The sequence below is a fragment of the Girardinichthys multiradiatus genome, chromosome Y (genome assembly GCF_021462225.1).
Source record: "Girardinichthys multiradiatus isolate DD_20200921_A chromosome Y, DD_fGirMul_XY1, whole genome shotgun sequence".
NCBI lineage: Eukaryota > Metazoa > Chordata > Actinopteri > Cyprinodontiformes > Goodeidae > Girardinichthys > Girardinichthys multiradiatus.
The window spans coordinates 11,225,096-11,244,987 of NC_061818.1; the positions used below are offsets into that span (position 1 = coordinate 11,225,096).

General features: G+C 39.0%; 1 protein-coding gene across 7 annotated transcripts in view; it reads right to left on the reverse strand.

Moving 5' to 3' along the window:
- LOC124864736 (nuclear factor 1 X-type-like) overlaps positions 1-19,892 on the reverse strand; it is a 203,950-nt gene that overhangs the window by 165,979 nt on the left and 18,079 nt on the right. Inside the window, exons 1-2 of one of the 7 annotated variants that reach the window (XM_047359616.1) lie at positions 14,104-14,285; positions 9,587-9,622 (exon numbers count right to left, since the gene is read on the reverse strand). The exons of 4 other annotated variants lie outside the window; for them this stretch is intronic. In XM_047359616.1, coding sequence (XP_047215572.1) covers positions 9,587-9,622; positions 14,104-14,130 — 63 coding nt within the window. In that variant the 5' untranslated portion in view covers positions 14,131-14,285. Of the gene's footprint in view, positions 1-9,586; positions 9,623-14,103; positions 14,286-19,892 lie in introns of those variants that run through there. 2 more of the 7 variants (XM_047359613.1, XM_047359618.1) reach the window with 2 other exon arrangements.

Genomic DNA, 19,892 nt, shown 5'->3' on the forward strand with positions numbered 1-19,892 from the left:
GCTTTTATTTTCATGAGTGACTGTGCGTGTATATATGAAGGCAAGCTGCTGGCTGAACAAAGCTCAGATTTCCGCTAGATTAATCTGGACGCTTTGTAATGAGAGATCTACTGTATATATTTAGCAGTGAGATATGGGTCAGACACACAGGCAGAACAGACCAAACGGCATGCCCAGATTGCCCACACTGAAGTGACCTTGAGTTGGCCGTTGATGATCTGCAACAACAACTTTCTATCTGTTTCTGTGGCAAACTAGTATGGTGGTTTTGTGTGGGACATAATCAAAAGCTGTGGCTTTAACAATAAAGTTCAACATCATCAATGTTTGTCCGGTACAGTAATGATACTTATTAGTTAAAACAACGTAGCAGAGAATGAATTACTGTCAACGATTACTGCAATTGTTAATGTTGGCAATCATTCAAATTCACTCGTTGCAGGAACAAAGCATCCTCAGAAACATTTCTCGCTCTGTCCTCTGTGAGTCTAGACATGAAAAAAGATCAAGCAAACCCTTGGAACTGCGCAGCGTGACTCTGTTTCCCAAGATCCTTTAAAACATTGACGTTTTAAGCTACTGGAAGCACTTAAACTTGACTTTAGAATATACCACAACTTGGTATGCACTATAAAATGCTTTAAAAAGGAACACAGATTAGTCAAGAGGAAAGTAAATTAGGCACAAATTTTCAAATCTTAAAATGGTGACATATATTTATATTCAGCCCTCTATGATGCAATACTTTGTAGAACCACCTTTCACAGCATTGCAGGCTTTGGAAGGATATGTCTCTACCAGCTTTGCACAGAGACCACAAACTTTTGTGCAGCTCTTTGCAAAAAAGATCAAGCTCTATCATTTTGAATAATAAGCTTCCATCAACATCTATTATTAAGATGCCACATATTCCCAATTGGATTTACAGGGGTTGGACAATGAAACTGAAACACCTGTCATTTTAGTGTGGGAGGTTTCATGGCTAAACTGGACCAGCCTGGTAACCAGTCTTCATTGATTGCAAATTGCACCAGTAAGAGCAACAGTCTGCGTACCACCCAGACTGTTGCATGCCCAGAGTGAAGCATGGGGTTGGATCAGTGATGGTTTGGGCTGCCATATCATGGCATTCCCTTGGCCCAATACTTGCGCTAGATGAGTGTGTCACTGCCAAGGACTACCGAACCATTCTTGAGGACCATGTGCATCCAATGGTTCAAACATTGCATCTTGAAGGCGGTGCCGTGTATCAGGATGACAATGCACCAAACAACACAGCAAGACTGGTGAAAGATTGGTTTGATGAACATGAAAGTGAAGTTGAACATCTCCCATGGCCTGCACAGTCACCAGATCTAAATATTATTGAGCCACTTTGGGTGTTTTGGAGGAACGGGTCAGGAAACGTTTTCCTCCACCAGTATCACGTAGTGACCTGGCCACTATCCTGCAAGAAGAATGGCTTAAAATCCCTGTGACCACTGTGCAGGACTTGTATATGTCATTCCCAAGACGAATTGATGCTGTATCGGCCACAAACGGAGGCCCTACACCATACTAATAAATGATTGTGGTCTAAAACCAGGTGTTTCAGTTTCATTGTCCAACCCCTGTAGGTCTGGACTTTGGCTAGACCATTTTAACACATGAAGATGCTTCGGTCTAGACCTGCTCTGGCTGGATGTTTAGAGTCCTCCAGAATGGTGAACCTACACCCCAGTCTCATGTCTTTAACTGCCTCAGGCAGGTTTATTTCCAGTATTGTCCTGTATTTAGCTCTATCCATTCTCCCATCAACCCTGATCAGCTTCCATGTCACTGCTGACAACAAGGATCCCACAGCATGATGCCGCCACCACCATATTTCACAACTGGAATGGTGTTTCTAGGTTGATATGCAGAGTTTGTTGTATTTATAATAAGCTTACTCTATATGCAGACATGTGACCCATCTATGAAGGCTCTAATCCTCGACGCAGTCATCACCATGTATGTACCAGATTTGCTCGAGTGGTGAGATCTGCTCTGGGCCCTACGCCTGCGGATGACGTCACACTATCTGATTGGCTGAAAGTTGGCACAATGATGTAAAACATTGTGGTTGGTCCAGACAACCTACTGACATACCTTTGGAAGGATTGCCGTTTGTATGAAACATGGACGACTTTTAAAAGAAATCTATCTCCCATTACTTATCGGAAGGAACAAACCACAGCCTAACCACAACTTCTAAAAGTCCCGAGAGCAGAATTAGCGTGCAATGAAGTGTGGGGTTTGATGTTAAATGTTTGGACTTTAGGGTGGAAGATCACTGCCTTTTATTAATATTTGTATCAATAGAGAAATGTAAATATTTGGAACTGATATTTGTTCTAATATATTTGGTTTTTTGGCGTATTACAGTATAATTGATATTTGGTCTAACAAATAATAGTGCCAGATACACTGTAAACAAACTAACTGAATAAAATGGATTCATCTTCAAATTCAAAAGGGCTTTATTGGTATGGCGTAAAGAGGTTTAGGTTGCCAAAAGATATGTGAAATAAAAGCAAAAATATTTATTGATAGAGATCTGGAGCAGATTTGATCCTTATGAATGGGCGGATGTAACTTGTCCTTATAAAACGGTAATGCAATGCAATGTAGTCTGTCCGAACAACATTGCGGTATTGTGATGTCATGGGCGGGCGCAGGGCCCCTAGCAGATTTCACCACCCGAGCAGATCTGGTACCTACACTGGCATCAGGACTCAAAGCGAGACTGCATCTTCCTCTCTCTCTCTCCACCCCATTCCCTTATGGTCAACTTGCAAAATAAAGGCCACTAGAGTAACAAAATAAAACAAAGAACCAAAAAAACAAAAAAAAGCAAAACATACTTTTCTGTTCACATTTATGCAGTACTTTGCGTTGGTCTATCACAAAACATCCCAATAGAAAAACTGAAATTTGCAAACAGCAGAAGAAAAGCCTCCCCACAGCATGATGCTGCCACCACCATGTTTTATAGATATTTTACAACCTAACCCTGCTTTTAAACTTTATCTCAAACTTGTATGATCTGTTCCTTGGGCTTCATGAAGCAGTATCTTCACAAACTGAATTCAAGGGTATCAAAGTAAAAAGAGCTGAACGTAAATGCACACCTCACTTTTCAGATTTCTGAAAGCCATGTTCCATTTTCCTTTCACCTCACAACTGTGTGTTCCTTTGCATTGGTCTATCCAATGAAATCCCAATAAAATACATCGAATGCTGTAGTTGTAGAATGATGTGTAATTGTGAAAAATTGTGTTCCAAAAACTTTTGCCAAGCACTGTACAGTAATAGATAACATTCGACTAAGACTGTAAAGATTATGCTGTTTCCTTTTATTCCTCTTTTTAAAAAGGCTGCTGCACTGAAAACCTGAGCTTGCTTAGGTTTCCTGCTCATCTGTTTCTGTTTTCCCAATACAATTCCGAGTTTACAACATATAGGCATAATCATGTGACATTACAGCTAATCTCTGAGCCAGGTGCAACGTCTGGGGAGGGTCAGTCATTGCAATTCTTGAAGAATTTTTATGTCCTTAAATAAGCCCAGAGGAGGTTAACGTTACTTTTAACAGTTTATCAATCATAACTGATACCCTAGCTTTAGGGTTTGATATTGTGAAACTGAGGATGACTATGAGAATGAACAAGGAGAATGAAAATCAGCGATTGTCTCATGATGTACAGTGTCTGTATAAATCCAGGAAGCCTGACCCTATACACACTTCTTCCCATGTACTTTGTGTGTGCTCCAGTAACCTTTTCCACAAAGAACCTCTCAGATTCTTGTTTGCAAAATTAAAAGTAACCACATGATCTTTTTCGCTTTTATGACTCAAAAACCGGGGACAGAACATGCTGTGCTTAAAACCCAAAAATGACAAAGCTCTCAAATATTCACCAGTTTATTTGTCTGTGGTTCATTCTGGTAAAATCCAACTTTTCTATGGTGGTTTTCTCCTTCTCCCCCATCACACACTTCCTCTCCCATTTCACAACTACAAAGTACTATGTGTTTTATCAGGATTTTTTTTTTTTTTTTGTCAGATCAAAACAACACTTGATAGTAAAGGGAAGGGAAGAGGGTAGGTGGTTCCCAAAAATTTCTACAGGTAAAATTCTAAACAGTATTACTTGTACTGGTATTAAGCCACTTGGGTAACCCTAAACTGCCGCCAATTGTCATCCACCTGTGTGTAAACTCAGTACATCAACCTAAACAAACCTACCCCATGCTAAAACAAGGTAGTGGTGGCATCATGCAGATGCTTTTGTTTGGCTGGTAGAGGGAAGGTGTTCAGAGTTTACAGGACGATGGATTTAACTGAATACAGGCCAATTGAAGAGACACTGTTAGAAAAAAGGGGTTCACTTTCCAGCAGAACAAGAAGCCTAAACATACAGCAAAAGCTACAGTTGAATGGTTTAAATCATTGGATCTGACAAACCTCCACTTACATCCTACAAAGTAACTGAAAGAGGCTCGTTGTCACAGCTAACGTTTCTGTTTACTGCCATCAAAAGCTGCCTTAAAACTATGAGTAAAGTCAACTTCCAGATTTCTATGGTCTCAGCTCTGACAAGCTTAAGAAAAGTAAGAACATTTGATTTTATTGTCTTCAATAATGCAAAACCAACAGTAGGCACCTGAGCAATGGAGCAAGTGGACCAACTGCTCCCCCATTTTTAAAAGCAAGCCTGTGCTTCTGGTTCTCCATTGTTCAAGTGTTAGAACTGTGCTGCATCCCTCTCACTCACCATGAATCAGATCAAATGTAGTAGAAAGGTGTCTGCTGCTTCTTTGGACTCATAGAAACTAACTGTGAAGTCTTTAAATGGACTTAACCTACATGTAACTGACAGAAAAAAAACTTAATGAGCTTTGCTGTTCTGACCCATGCAGACAGAGGTCTAAACCTCTGTGCTACCCCGTGGATATGTTAAAGGTTAACCCCAAAATTGTTTATTCATCCGCTGTTAAACTTGTGGTTAATAGCCGGAGGGGGATCAATTATTTATCAAAGAGAATCATAATTATTTTATCTGCTGGAATTTTTTTATAGCCCTAGTGGGCAAATGTCATGGTGGTGATGGTGGCGAGGCTGTGTCTGGTATTTTTCTAAATCTGCTCCTTAGTTTTAGAACATAATCAGGGACCCATGAGTAGTAGGCAAATCAGCAGCTCTTTTGACAGAAACAAAAGATAGATTAAGCTATGTAGCAAAACCTTAGGAAATATATTGCTTGCTGAAAGTGTTAATATCTATGGCAAAGTCCATTCGACACAGTTACTAAACAGCTTCTTGGAAACAAGGTTCAACAACATTGTAAACAATTATCTGGTCCATCCAAATTTATTTATTGTCAGTATCATTTTTGAATCATATTTTTATTGGATGGTCTAACAGAGTTGGTGGATTACGTTGCCATGGTAATGTGTACTTCTGTAAATTTCAGCCTGTGTTTAAGAAAAAACTAAAACCAAAAACTAGTTTTAAGATAACAATTCCTAACTCATGAAATGAACACTGTTCATCAGCATTGAAATGTGCACTACATATAAACTAAGATTAACCTTAAAATTATTGTAAAATGTTTTACTACTTTACCACTGAACAGAAGGTTATCAGTAAGTTCTTAATATTTAAATGACTGACGTTAGCTTATGCTGTCTGGCATTTCTACTTTGCTGTTGTAGAAACAGAAGCCTTACTGATTTTCTTTATTTGCTCATAAACATCAGTGTCAGACTGTAGGATACTACGCAAGTTTGTAGTTTTAATTAACTTTGTGACGATCCCCCTGTAGGACGACTTGCATAAAGTTTCATCCGCAGCCTTTGGCTTTTCCTGTTGTTGTGCCACATGGGTAAAATACTAGCTTTTGCTTTTGTCTTTTTGACTGAAGAGCACAGCAAAGGCTCGCCGTCTGTGTTTAAACTTCCAGCACTGGCTTCACCGATGTGTTTGTCTGCGATCATTGCTCAATTCTCAGGCGTGTCTGCAGCACTGCTTTGCAAAAGTGTGCACCAGTTTTCGTGGAATGGCGAATAATTTTTTTTTAAAACATATGAATGAGCATCTTAAAAAATAAATATTTTTTATATCTATAAAATATTGTTTTGACCAGCGGTTGCGTTATACAAATATTTTCTGTTTATGACAGTTTTTTTTTAAACGGTGACTGAAAAATCTGAGGGCCATCTGTCATTTTGACAGATTGCAATTCACACATCTGACCACTTGGTGGTCAGATGTGTTAGCTGTTTTCTCAATTGATGCATGACCTCGTTGCATGACCTCGTCAGAAAAATGTCACAACAGCTGAGTGTCTGAGGTTTCTTCAAAAAGCCCAATTACATTTATGGCATTGATAAAAAAGGTGAAAAAAGAGGGGCTGATGCAGTGGAATATAAAGAAGAAACAAGTAATCGGCCCACTGCAACTACGGAACGAGCAAGCGGCAGCAAGGATGTTAGGAAAAGTACAGAGTTCAGTGGGTGCAGGAGTTCTTCTGGCTGCGGAGAAGGGATGGAAAAAAGTTCTGCGACGTGTAAAAAAGCCAATATGAGAAACTTATTTGTCCGATGATGCACGAACACACAGAAATTAAAATGAATGAAAATAAATGATACTGAATGTTTAAAAAAAATATATAAAGTGACAGGTAAAAATAGATTATGACAGGATTTTTTTGACCCTGTCAATCAAAGTGACAGACAACGAAAAAGTCTAGCACAACCTCTGGTTTTGACAACCCTTATTTGTTTAATCTTTTAACATTTGTAGCATTTTTTTGATTCAACCACAACTATGGAAACCATATGTTTAGATCAAACTAAATTAATGTGTTAGAGTGGTCCAGTCAAATTCCAGACCTAAAACTAATTTAGAATCTGGAGAAGAACCAGAGACTTACTGGTAACAGATGCTCTCCACCCAAACTGACTGAGCTTGATATAAAGACATACCCGACAAGACTTTCAGCTGCAACTGCAACAAAAGGTGGTTCTACAAAGTATTCACCCAAGGGGTATAAATACAAATAGGTTTGTATGTGTTGGCATATAACACAAAATCCTCAAAAATACATTGAAGTTTGATGTTGTAACATAACAAAACGCTGAAGAGTTTAATAAGTGTGAATACTTTCGCGAGGCATAGTATTTTGTGTTACCCTGTATATTCTAGCTCAATTATGTAATTTAGCACCCATATGTGTGTGTTTAAGATAACCATGGCAACAGCACAACATATCGAGGAACCACAGAACCGCAGTGAGGCCACGGGCGCAGCCACGGTTGTGCCAAAAATTAATCCATGCCAGAGGTGACATGAGCGATGGAAGAGTGAAGCAGGCAAAGACGACACAGTGCACACATGTAAAGGAAAAAGAGAAAAACAAGGCACACCAACATATCCGTCTCCCCTTCTCTCCTCTTGCTCCTCGCCTTCCTTTTAAACCACAAGCACACACAGTGTATATCCTCCCATTCTTCTTGGCTGGAGCCTCCCATGGCAGTGGCAGCAGGAATCCATTCTCCACGGATGCTGTGACAGCTATGCTGATATTGAATGGGACACAGTGGGCTCTGCCTCTCTGCTTGCGGCTCCAGATAAACAACTACATGCTACTTAATTCAAATCTATATTGCCTGCTGCACCCAGCTCATCCCATCTTTGTCTCTGCCGACGAGAGCTCCCAATGTCTTTGCTAAATAAAAAAAGATTTTAAAAAGCTGTAAATTTCCTACTGCTGACACATGGTGGCCTGCAGACACCAGCTGACAATAAACACAGCAGATTTATCACTGACAAAGACACTAATTACAAAAACCTTCATAAGCCTTTCAGTCACATGCTTAATGCAGAGAATTCACAACATGCTACTAATTTAAAGCTGCAAAAACAAAAAGAATGTTCATATTTGAAGCAGTGGAGTATCTCCTTATGGGTTCAGATGGCACGAATGCACAAAATATAACTTTAAATGGGACAAGTTAAGAAAACTCTTAGCGGGTTTAGCAGCCTTTTTTTTAATGCCTTTGTTTTAGGTTGATTTGAGGCATCCTGACCTCTCAGTGCCCTCAGAAGAAAAAGGATATTCCTTGGTCTGTATTTACCTGCATGTACTCAGCATAGCTAAAAGAAAGCACAATAGATCAGACCTGCATGACAACAGTCATAAGTTCGATAAGTTAGTTCTCTTGGAAAGGTCCAGAAGGCAAAAGCTTTTCTGGCCACTGCATCAGTTTCTCCCGCTCAAATATTATAATAGTTAATGTCATTTAGCTGTCTGGCAACTTAAACTATGACTGCATGCCAAGTCATGACAGGTATTCCAACTGAACCAGAACCTGCAGTGATTTGATGATTTAATATACCTATCTGGGAAATTTGATATAAGCAATAAGACATTCAGAGCATTTGGTTAAAAACTGCAAAGCAATAACAAAGACAACATCCCAAACCCTGCTTAAAAAAGCACCCCAGAACATGATGACGCCACCACCATGTTTCACACTAGGGATTGTGTGTTTAGCTTGATGTGTAGCATCAGTTGTATGTATACTGAGCTTTAATTACACACAGGTGGTGTCTATGAACTAATTAGGTGACCTTTTGAGGCAACTGGCTTAACTAGATTTTATTTTGTGGTATCAGTGTAAAGGGGGCTTAATCCAAATGTTCCCTGTCCGAGGTTGTAACACACACACACACACACACACACACACGCACACACACACACACACACACATTCACACACATATATATATACACACTGGAGGAGTGGAGGGGATCCAAATATGTATGGTTAGTTGCAGTGCATTAATTCTATTATTAAAATCTGATTTCTGCAGGAATCAAACTATCCCGTGCTTTCCCACTCGAAAAAAAACTTTGATGGTTTCTTTCAGAGCGTTGCACCCTAATAAAGTGAGAAAACCGTAAGGGGTGAGGTAAGGCGTCCAAATGTAAAACATTCTCTCATAGAAACGTATAGCCACATGAGGTAGGCACAAAAGCAGCGAAGCTTCCAGCTGAGAGGAGCAGCCAAAGACAGGGGAAAGTTTAAGCGAGGAGACGACTGAAAACGGGGCCTCGAAACTTTCCAACATAAAGGATCAGTCCAAGGAGAGGCCTAACCAATAAAAGACAGAGAAAGGAAAAGTGAGCTGCAAATCAAAGTATCATATAGTTTAAATGTTACAAGGCATGCAGATTTAGAGGCAATATTTGAAATGTTTTAATGCTTTCAGTTTTTAGTGCTTTTGTTTCTCTCTGTGCCTGTCTGTACTGTGGCACGGCTGCTTTGTACTATCTTCTCTGCTTAAGATAAAACATATATTGATAAATAAAAAGAGAGACTGGCTTTGTGCATTTGAAGGAAAAAAAATCCTGCACGGACACAATCGTTATTCCAGCAGCAGGTCCGCAGGAAAACATGATCTCTGGATGGAATATAAGTACAAAAAGATGGATATATGAAAAGAAAAAGTAAGACACAAACACCTGATGTTGAATAAATAGTGACTCAACAGGACTTACCACTAAGGCATTGTTTAGAAGGTGAGTGGGGTAATACTTTAGTGTTGAGAGGGTGTTAAGAGGCAAGGAGAGCAGGGGTCAGCGTCCAGGCAGGCAGAGAGGTGCGGCGGGGAGGGGGGCAGAGGGAAGGAATAAGTTAAAATGTCGCAGCAGTGAAAACAGACTCAGATGACAACATCAGCGTTGACCACATGAAGGAATGCGACAACACAAAAGAGTGGTGGGCATAAGGTTGGTACATTAAGAAACAAATATATGGATCATTAAGGCAAAAGTTAAAAAATTATAAATATTATTAATATTATGAGATTTAAATGGTTCACACGTTTAGAAAAAAATCACAGGAAATAACAGTTAAAAGTTAAGGCTGTCAGGTCAAAATCATTGTCAGAAAAATACATGGACAGTCATGGCTTGGATACTAGCTGTTTTGCAGCTACAATTAGCAACGACTTAATTGCCGGTGCAATGAACAGCCTACAGCAGCCTTGTTCCCAAAGTAGATAACTTGGCTAAAAAGCTAGCTAATTACTGTTCATTCGAATCTCCGTTTAATGAGGAAAATAGCATAATATTTTTTTATTGAGCACATTTACTTTAGAACATTATTAGTTGGTTTTTCTTTCCTAATTTTTGTCATGTCACCTACAACTAAAAAAACATTATTTTAAATAAAAACACACTGCTGGCTCTGTGGTATTTCAGCTAACCTTTAATTCAATCTTAAGACTTGGGACTGAGTTAGAATCCCAACCCTAAACTTCAGAATATCTCTGCTCTAAACACAGTTAAAGTCATTCTCATGAGTACATGAAATCTCTGATTCTTTAAACAGTCACTGGGGACATTTTCTCACTATGTGTCTGTGTATCAAATCCCAATTTTTACAAGTAATTTCTTATTTGTATTATTGTCGCTATAGCAACAATATGTTAGCAATGGGTGATACTACTTGAACAGCAATACTAACAGTGTTGCAATTTATTTAGGCATCATTTCATAAATAAATTGCTGGTGTAAATTATTGTCTTTCATGATACCATGAAACTTACTCAAAAGTATCATCATTGTAAATTATCAGTTTTTTGACTACTTCAATGTCATACAACAGAGCATTACTGTAGATAACACACACACTTCTAATGCCTTCATAACGAGCTGTCCAGAACTGTCCTTTTCTAATTGTTAATGCTTCAATCAGTTTAAATCATTTTAAAAAGCCTAAGTTTGATCTTCCAACTATTTATGCAACAGACACTAGGGAGTGTTTCGCCTTTCGTTACAGGGGAGGGGCATGTCCACCCCCTGCTGTCAGGTGAACACACACTCGCACCAGTAGATACAGACCTACAAAACAAGCTAAACTATCTGCGTTTTTTTAAACACCCACAGAGTTGTGAGGATAGCAACACTCGAGTAAGAGCTATAACTCTCCTTCTCCGTATCCAACTATAGAAAATAGCCTAAGCGCTTGAGGCCCCGCCCCTTCCACGCAGCAAAAATCGACACATCCTCGGGGGTTTTAACCTAGCTTGGCTGTTGGAGGGGAAATACTCCCCCTGGCTGTACAACACTGATCTTGCTAAGTAAGTATGTAAATACATATATACCAGATAATAATGAAGAGATCTAAAAACACACAGATAAAGCTGTGTGTAAATAAATGTGTCAATATTTGTGGAAACTGTTAAATTACGCCATGTTTACATTGATTATGTTAAACTGAGTAAAGCAGTCAATTGTTATATTAACGTTAATATTAACGCTATTATATATATATTAACCCCCCCCCCCCCCCCCCCGAATGACATTAATAGGATAAACACTGATAGGTTAGTCTTTCGTCTACAGAGAGCTGCAATAGGGTGTGTGTTTTTTCTGATTTAAACATTACTAAAAAAAAAAATAAATAAATAAACTTTCCTTTCTCTACAGACAAAATATAAAACCCTGCCATGCCCAGTCAGTGATATTTCTGAAGGTTCTGTAAAACATGTGCTAAATTACTCCTTATGTGAATCTGCGGTCAATTAATTTTAATTATGTTGAATTTATGTTGATTTAAAAGGCTTTTGTTTGGCTGTGGCAAGTTTTAAATCAGATAAAGTCATTTTGTTTAAAAAGCCTATTTGGAACAGACAGAGATTCTTAAGTAAAAGCCATATTTTAAAGTAAACGACCTCAGAGCAAATCATTCCATAATAAAGCCAACATGAAGGGTCCATGGAAGCTTCTATTTTCTCTCCACTGCCATCTAAGCTTCACCCCTTTGGGCTCTTAAAATCAGCACATTACGCGGCCTTTTAACAACTTCTTCAACAAAGAGAAGAGCTAAAGTGGAAACAATCAGAAAGAGAACGAACATTATGATCGCTGCGCTCCAAATTTTCTCGCATAAAAATCTGACGTAATTTGTGACCGCATGAGAGGAACTGAGGAGAAGCATCCTCTCAGCCGAGTCATCGCAGGCACAGTCACGGGAGGAAATCTCCTTTTTTAATAAAGCCACCGTAAAAGGCAAGGATAAATTACAGCATCAAACGGAGGCCCCTGGCAGTCCGCTGTCAGACGAAGCCAACTGGGGATAAACAAGTCTGCTTTATTGGAAGAAGACCTGCAGCAGCTGCAGAACACGAGAAGGCCACAGTAAAAGCAAGCATATCTTTAAAATCTTGAGGGGAAAGTTTAAGGTTTTGAATTTACACTAACAAAAACAAACTATAAGAAATGTTATAAAATAATCTATGTAACCATTTCAATACAACTTTTTTGTGAGGTTCTCCTTTTTCTATAATCAACTACGTTAATAAAATAAGTTATTAAGAGCATGTAACTTTTTTGCTAAAAACAAACATAAGAGTACAGTAACATCTTGTAACAATCTTAAATAATGTGGGAGGTTAATTGTTTCTCTGATAACAGCTAAAATGTGCCATTCATTGGCAAAGACTGCCTCAAGGTTGAAAAGCTCACAATGTTAGCAAGTTTGACTTTGGGATTAATGCTCTTGTTAAACTATAAAGCCGGATACAAACTTAAATGTTCTATCCAACACAGGTACGTTCTCAGCCAGCCATATAGTGACATGTCTTCATTTTTATGGAGTTCATCCATTTAATCATAATACAACCTAAACATGACCGTATCAGCCTTACAATTCTTCATAGAAACACCACTACGAACGAGAATCTTGAGTCAAATTTTAATTAAAATGTTAGAACCAATGTTTAACATTACCATTACAGACTAATATGCTGGATAAAAAAGAATATATAATTTTGGATAATATGTAGTACCCTCCAAAGTTATTTGTTTTTAGTGTAGCATTCTGAAAAATCAGGAAATCAGTGAGAATTGAACAAGAGATTAAGACTGAAAGCTGAGCTTGAATTGTTCTACGGTCACTCCGTCTCACTCTGATAATTCCTGCTAAATAAAAAAAACCTTTACGGTAAAGTCAGACACTTTGGCTCAAGTAAAAAGTCTGCTACAGTGTTATTATCTGTGAATAATAATAAATAATCTGGCATTTGTTGCAACTTGAAGGTGTGTTATTATTGGAAATAACTAAGAAAAGGCAAAACGACGCACAAAAAATGACCATGTATTCTAAAATTGACTGTTTATTTCTGACTGAAACAATTTTACAGAGGAATAATAAAAATAGTACATGTGGAACATGAGGGCCATTTGAAGCTTAAGGCTAAATATGAAAAGCAGGTAATATTAGATGAAGATGCTAAAATCTCGAATAAATCTGTTTAGCAGGAAAATTGTATGCATATAAAAAAATACCAAATAAAAATTCCACTAAATGCTACTGTGACGTCAACGTGCCTTAATATAGTTAACGTCTAACTGCAAGTTTGCACGTGTTGCATTCAAGTGCTAGCACTTGGAAAACTGAGCGCTGCATCAGATAAAAAAAAAACATTATCTCAAGGGACCGTTTATTATTACGAACACACACACACACACACAAACTCCAGTTCCTCACTGTCACGGTCAACATCCCAGTCCCAGAAGAAAGAGGCCCACGCACGGTGTACGGTGAGCCGGGCCGGGCCGTGCTGTGTGCGCCCCGCTCCCCCGCGCTCACACTCCTCTCCAAAATCTAGGATCGCCTCGACGCTTGGAAAATGTTTAACTCAACAGTCCACAATTTCTTCATGTTCTTTTGCTTTATTTGCTTCCTTATTCAGACTTGTCTTCTTCAGTCATTAATATTAGGGTTGTTTCTTTAATGTAAAGCACACTTCGGAAGAAGCGCCATTTCCTTCTTTAAAAAAAAAGCTCTGCGGTGCGCACCAAAGTTTCCTGCGGCATGGACGCACGACGAGCCGGGACGGATAACCGAGGCGAAGTTTCGTAGTGAGTCAGACAACAGAAACAAGCCCTGACAAAACTAACAGACGTGTGGAAAATAACAGGCAGAGGCAGCACATTTAAACACACGCACACGCACACTGAGGGAGAGAGTGGGTCCCCTAACAATGAAATAAGAGAAGCCAGTTTACCTGTGTCAAGCAGTACGGAGAGTACATGGTTATTTTTAGCGGAGAGGATTGGAGAGCTTATTTAAGTTGGATGGAAGCTCGGTATATAGTGCTGCATGGCAGTCGCTCGCCGTCCTGTTTCTCTCACTCCATGCTGCTGCTGCTGCAGCTTACAGTAACCCCGCCTAGAAAGTGAAAGCTTGCACAAACTTTTCAGGGAAAAAACTTTGTCTCCCTCCCCTTTTAGCAGGACTTTAACCGCTCTCCTTTTAATTCTTCCCAAAGATGATTCGCGTTTACCAAACGCGTACTCAGAGATTTTGCAGCATAACAATATATAAGACCAAGTGTAAATCCAGCTGCATTATTAAAATAATGTTTATTAATAATCTGCGCGGCGGGGATCCGACCCGCTAACCGTTGCCTTTAACTGCAGCAGCTGCGCTTCCCTGCATCTCTTAAAGTTATGCCACGCTTTAGTTGCGTTTACTGCATTCCGTGTTGCCTTCATGCAAATTGTGATCCCAGGGTAAATGAGTCGCTCTGTTCGTCTTTAGTTACACATTGAGGTGGCCCAATTTCCGACCCAAGGTTGCACAGGGCTCTAGGTAGAATTAGATGTGACCCCCACCCCTCCCACGCACAGACTTCCAGTTACTTACAGGGATAGTTCACATTTTTTGAAGTCAGGGTCTTGTAAACGTGTTATCACAAATAGCTTCCTCACTTGCATTAGGAAGTTGTCAAATTCCACTGGGTTTGTAGGCAAATGAAGAACTCCTCTAAGTGGTGGGAGGGATAACAGCTAATGACATATTTATTACTGATACTAAAAATTTCCATATCCATCAGGGCTCCAGGTCAGTTCACCTCTTCGCCGATTCTCATCCCTGTTTTGTACACACTACCATTTCATCCCCATTTACTTGAACCACTGCATATACAGTTTATATTAAGTTTGAGTTAAACATTGCTATGAATAATGACGATAAATTGCCAGAGAAATGCTCATTATCCCCTTAGTCCAACTGTATGTTATGATCTTAAACTTTGTATTACACTATTATAATTTATCTGCGTTTTGATACCTACTGACTGACTATAACATCTGATCAAATCAAATTTACTCTAAGCGACCGTCTGCTGGTAGTTTTTTTTTTTTTTCAGATTTGTTCTGACTGGTGATTGGCAACCCAAATACTGGAAAAACTTTTTATTACATAGATTCAAACTATATACTTTGATGCACTTCTTTGAGTTTTGTAGAACTTGAATAAAGGTTTAGGAAAATATGCTTTAATGAATAAATAAGTGATAATCTTGTAATCGCTTAATTTTCTGTTGGATTAAAAAATACTTCTCTCTAAGAACTTTTAGTACACTTTGTTTTCTCTTTTTTGTGTTATAGTCCTTGGAATAAAAAAATGGTAACTGGAATCGGCAGGTCAAAACTTTATGCATTTCTGTTTACAACTAGGACATTTGTCAACCTGCCCTGTGAAACAGCAAGTGTTCTGGGTTACCCCTGCTCACCTAGGGGCCCTAAGGTGTGCCATTTAGCGCTTCTGCCTGGGTGGGTGGGAAAAGTTTAAAGCTTGCCTTATGAGACTGGTGCAAACCTCCTGCACGTGTTGAGGCTTCTAATTAGACCGACAAAATGACTTTGTTGACGCCTGTTGTGGTCATGGCCAGGTTAAAATGTTCAGCCTCTAAAATATTCAGCTTCAGATGTGAGGACTCCTCTCAAGCCCCAAGTTTACATTGGATTAGGCACTTAAACTCATTTGCAGGCATCTGAATCAATGCAACTCCTCATCACTGCTGCAAGGCTGGGTGTATTTGTTTGCTGAACCCTGTTTGACCCAGTCTGGAAACTCAGAAACCAGTAAGGAAAGTCCAAGCCAAACAGTGGCTGCAGCATTCACTGAAAAAGAAAACTATCACACATCAAGGACAGACACATAATTACAGCCTCTAAGCTGTATCAGAATACTTTAAACTGAGACGTGTGAGGGGAATTACACACAGATATTTCAAACAAAGTTCATAACATAAGATTTTTATGAAAATGTTTCCATTGTGTTGCATTCGGGAATTAAGGTAGGAGCAGAAAATAAAACAAATAAAGCTGAAAAGTTTGGCTCTGACATTGGAGTCCGGTAGATTTACGAGGGCCTACTGCTTGTTTGTTTCCACCGCAAGCCTCTGCAGGCGAAACAAAGAGATCTGAGCTCTGTGTGGCCAATTACTGCCCGAGGCGGGTGGGGAAGGAGGCAGGAGCAAATGTACGACCACCACAAAAACCCTAACCTCTTGTCTTCACTGAAAAAGTTATAACGCCTTCATTCCTCTCTGTAAATATGATATGTTAGTAAAATAAAAAAGCATATCCACGGACGCACACAGTAACACACACAAAAATATTTTTTTTTATTGGTGTTCTTTCGGGCAGGTGCGCTGACTTCGTAACAGCTCCAAGCAACTTTTCAGGGGATTTTCTTTGTTTTTCAATTAACTTTCCCAGCTGTCATCCAAACCACACGGAGTGCAAAAGGTTACATGGAGTCCTCACAGCCCTGCTCTTCTTTATGGAGTCGACTTGCATGCAACACACGCAATAACACTCCTCTGCTGCGGCTCCTTAAATGAGCCACACATTTAGTGGTCTGTGTGAGTAACTCTCTGATTAAGTAACACATGGTAGAGCCATATGCTTTGGTTGGTGGGTCCGCTGTGGCTCTGTTTTTCACACGCTTCGAATATACATATTTACCCCTGCTCCAGAACAGCCAGCTCAGTAACGGCTTCGCCCAGCAGCTTGGTGCTCCTGCAGGGGAGCGTCACATATGAAGCTTTTATTAAAAAATGATCAGAGCAGCGTCCTCTTCAAGCACTGCCTTCTAAAGGCATTCATAACTCTTAACATTTTCACATTTTGTCACGTTACAACCACAAAGTGCAATGTCTTTGTGATAGACCAACACAAAGCACCACATTGCTGTGACCTGCAAGGAAAAGGATATGTATTTTTCTTTTCATATAAAAATTGGAAAAATGTCAGGGACATTTGTTTTCACCCCATTTAATTTTGATACCCCTAGAAACATTCTGCCCTAAACTATTGCCTACAGATGTCACCTTGTTAGTTCACACACCTGTGTGTAATTTCATCCTAGCATAAACAGAGCTAACTCTGCACAGACAAATCCTCGTGGTGAAGCATGGCAGTGGAAGCATGATTCTGTGCGGTTGCTCTTCCTCTGGAGGGGCTGGGAAGTTGGTCTGAGTAAATGGGGAGATGAAAGACTCTGAAGGCAACTGGCTTCATGGGATTTTATTTAGTGGTATCAAAATAAATGGGACCGAAAACAAATCCATCGTTCACTTCTCAGACTTCTATTAGTAAAAATGAATTAAAAACTCCATATCCCTTTTCTTGGTATATCAACAGGAAAACCGGATAAAATACACTGACCAATTGGACAAAATGTGAAAAAGTTCAAGAGGTGTGGATAAGTTTAGCAAGGCAGCTTTGGTGTGCAAAACAGGTTATTCAATGTTGTCAAAGCAGCCAACCACACATTTCCACCTGTGTATTGGGGGCAGAAGGAGATGGGATAACATCAGAAAGTGGAGATAAGCAAAAGTGCGGTGGGCTTGTTTGGCTGAGCAGATGTAAGCTCCGGCAGCCCATTGTTTACATACAGTGCACATGCAGGTCTTTGCTTAAAGCAGTGGTTGTTAACCGAAGGGGAATCCCCTGCTAAGAACCTTCAAATGAAGTTCCCCATACGGCCTAAGTCTTTACAGTCCCGTTTTAACAAAAAAGAAGAGGAATGTAAAGAGAATACTTCTTTTTTGCAGTTTGTAATTTTTATCAGAGCAAATATACGTAGAATGTTAATCTTGAAACTGGAGCTTATATTTGATGCTGTCAAAATCTGGTGACAGTATAAAGTAGTTGAACACAGGATTAGTAACCACCTAACATTTGCAAATCGTTTTATAATAATACGATCAAACTGTAGAAGAGAAAGTGCAACAGTACAACTGTCTCAAACATACTGGACTCAGTGATCTCTTCATATTTGCTTTACCATAATTATCTTCTGTGTTAGGTTTGCATTTTACACCTTTTATTGCTTGTTTGCTGAATTTCTTTTAAAGGTGCTGTAGGAATAAAGTTTTAGTTACTTATTTACGTCAAATTCATAAAATCAGAGTTACAAATTATGTGGCAGCAATATATTCTGACTGTTGTCCATCCAAAAGCATTTATTAAAGTTGTTATTAAAGCTGTTCATGAGATAAGAAAAATATGATATCGGGATCAGGAGAAGATGAGATTATAACAATAATTTTTAATTTCCATGTTTTTGTGTGTTTTAGAATTTTCCAGTCCTGGTTTGACTGGTATATTTATTGCTTCTGTAATGGTTCTCTAATTCTAAGGTGATCCTAATACTAAAACAAGAAACCCTCTGTGATTAAACTATTCCCTGTTCCATGAAGAATTGTCCAGTTCAGGTTTGACCAGTCTAATCATTTTAGATTTTTGATGTGTTCGTGGTTTGGAATTATTTAAAGACTGTTTGATTGTGCTTTGGTTTTGATTCTTGTTGGACTAGCTGTTAGCTTTAGACTTCAGAACCAAATAATCTGGATCTATACCAAATGAAGATGTCAAAAGTGAAAGATAATAAATACTTATAATTCTTTTTTTTACCAGAGCCTCACTTCAAAAATCCTGGACTGTCCCTTTAAGAATATAATTGTATAAATTTATCTTTTGATCTTTACTCTGTTGCACTTTTATTAAAAAAACAACAAAACAAAAAAACAAAAAACATTTCTAAACTGTAAAAGCCTGGCAAGTGAGTAAGGGACAAAAGCCAGCCAACAGAGTGAGTCTTGCAGCATGGAAAACACACCATGACTGGACATGACATCTCCTGGTAAGATGTTAGAGGTTGACACCATCCTGGGGACCTTGCTTTAACTTGCTGACCTCCCTGAATCCTAAACGCTCCTTTCCCTTGTTGAAATCTCTCTATAACAGCTAAAATGGTGTATTTCTGTACACACAATGCAGCGCAGTAACCAATATTCTCTGTGAGACTTGGCTTTTGTCATAACTCAGGGAAACAAAACGAGCTCACCCTAAGAAAATGTGTCTCCGACCACGAGTCCACAAGAATTCTGCCCTTTTTTTTTTTAAGAAACCATTTACTGTCTTAAACTTTTTAATTTATTTCACATAACATGACCCGCTGCACATCAGCATTGTAAATTTTGCTCCCATAGGGGCAAGGAAGCCTGGGCGAAATTGCAAAGGCCCCTATGTTTTTTTTCTCTGACGCGTGTGTGGAAATAATAACGGTAATGGTTTGCAGATGAGTGGAGTGAGCTGTGAATGACATTATGATTATAGTGCAATTACCAAGAGCTCGAAAACAGACGGACAGAGTTTGGAGTAATGACTTGAACACATCTAATGTTAGAGGTGTAACAAACATCCAGCTGACAAGATGAGACGATACGTGACATTAGGTTCACAAGTAACAGAGATTTTAGCTAAATTGGTGTGGAAAATTAAGAACCCCTTTTTTTTTTTTTTTGTTTGCTTTTCAAATAGTAAAAATGTTTCCCAAACCATATTGGTATTCACTGTAGAATATTTCAGTCAAGGTTTAACACTTCCATATATTGTGGTTTTCATGCTTGCCTGATTCTATGATTGTCTTAATACTAAAGAAGCATGGAAGACGCTCTTATTTTCTCTTGTCTTCACAAATAAATGAAATGTTTCA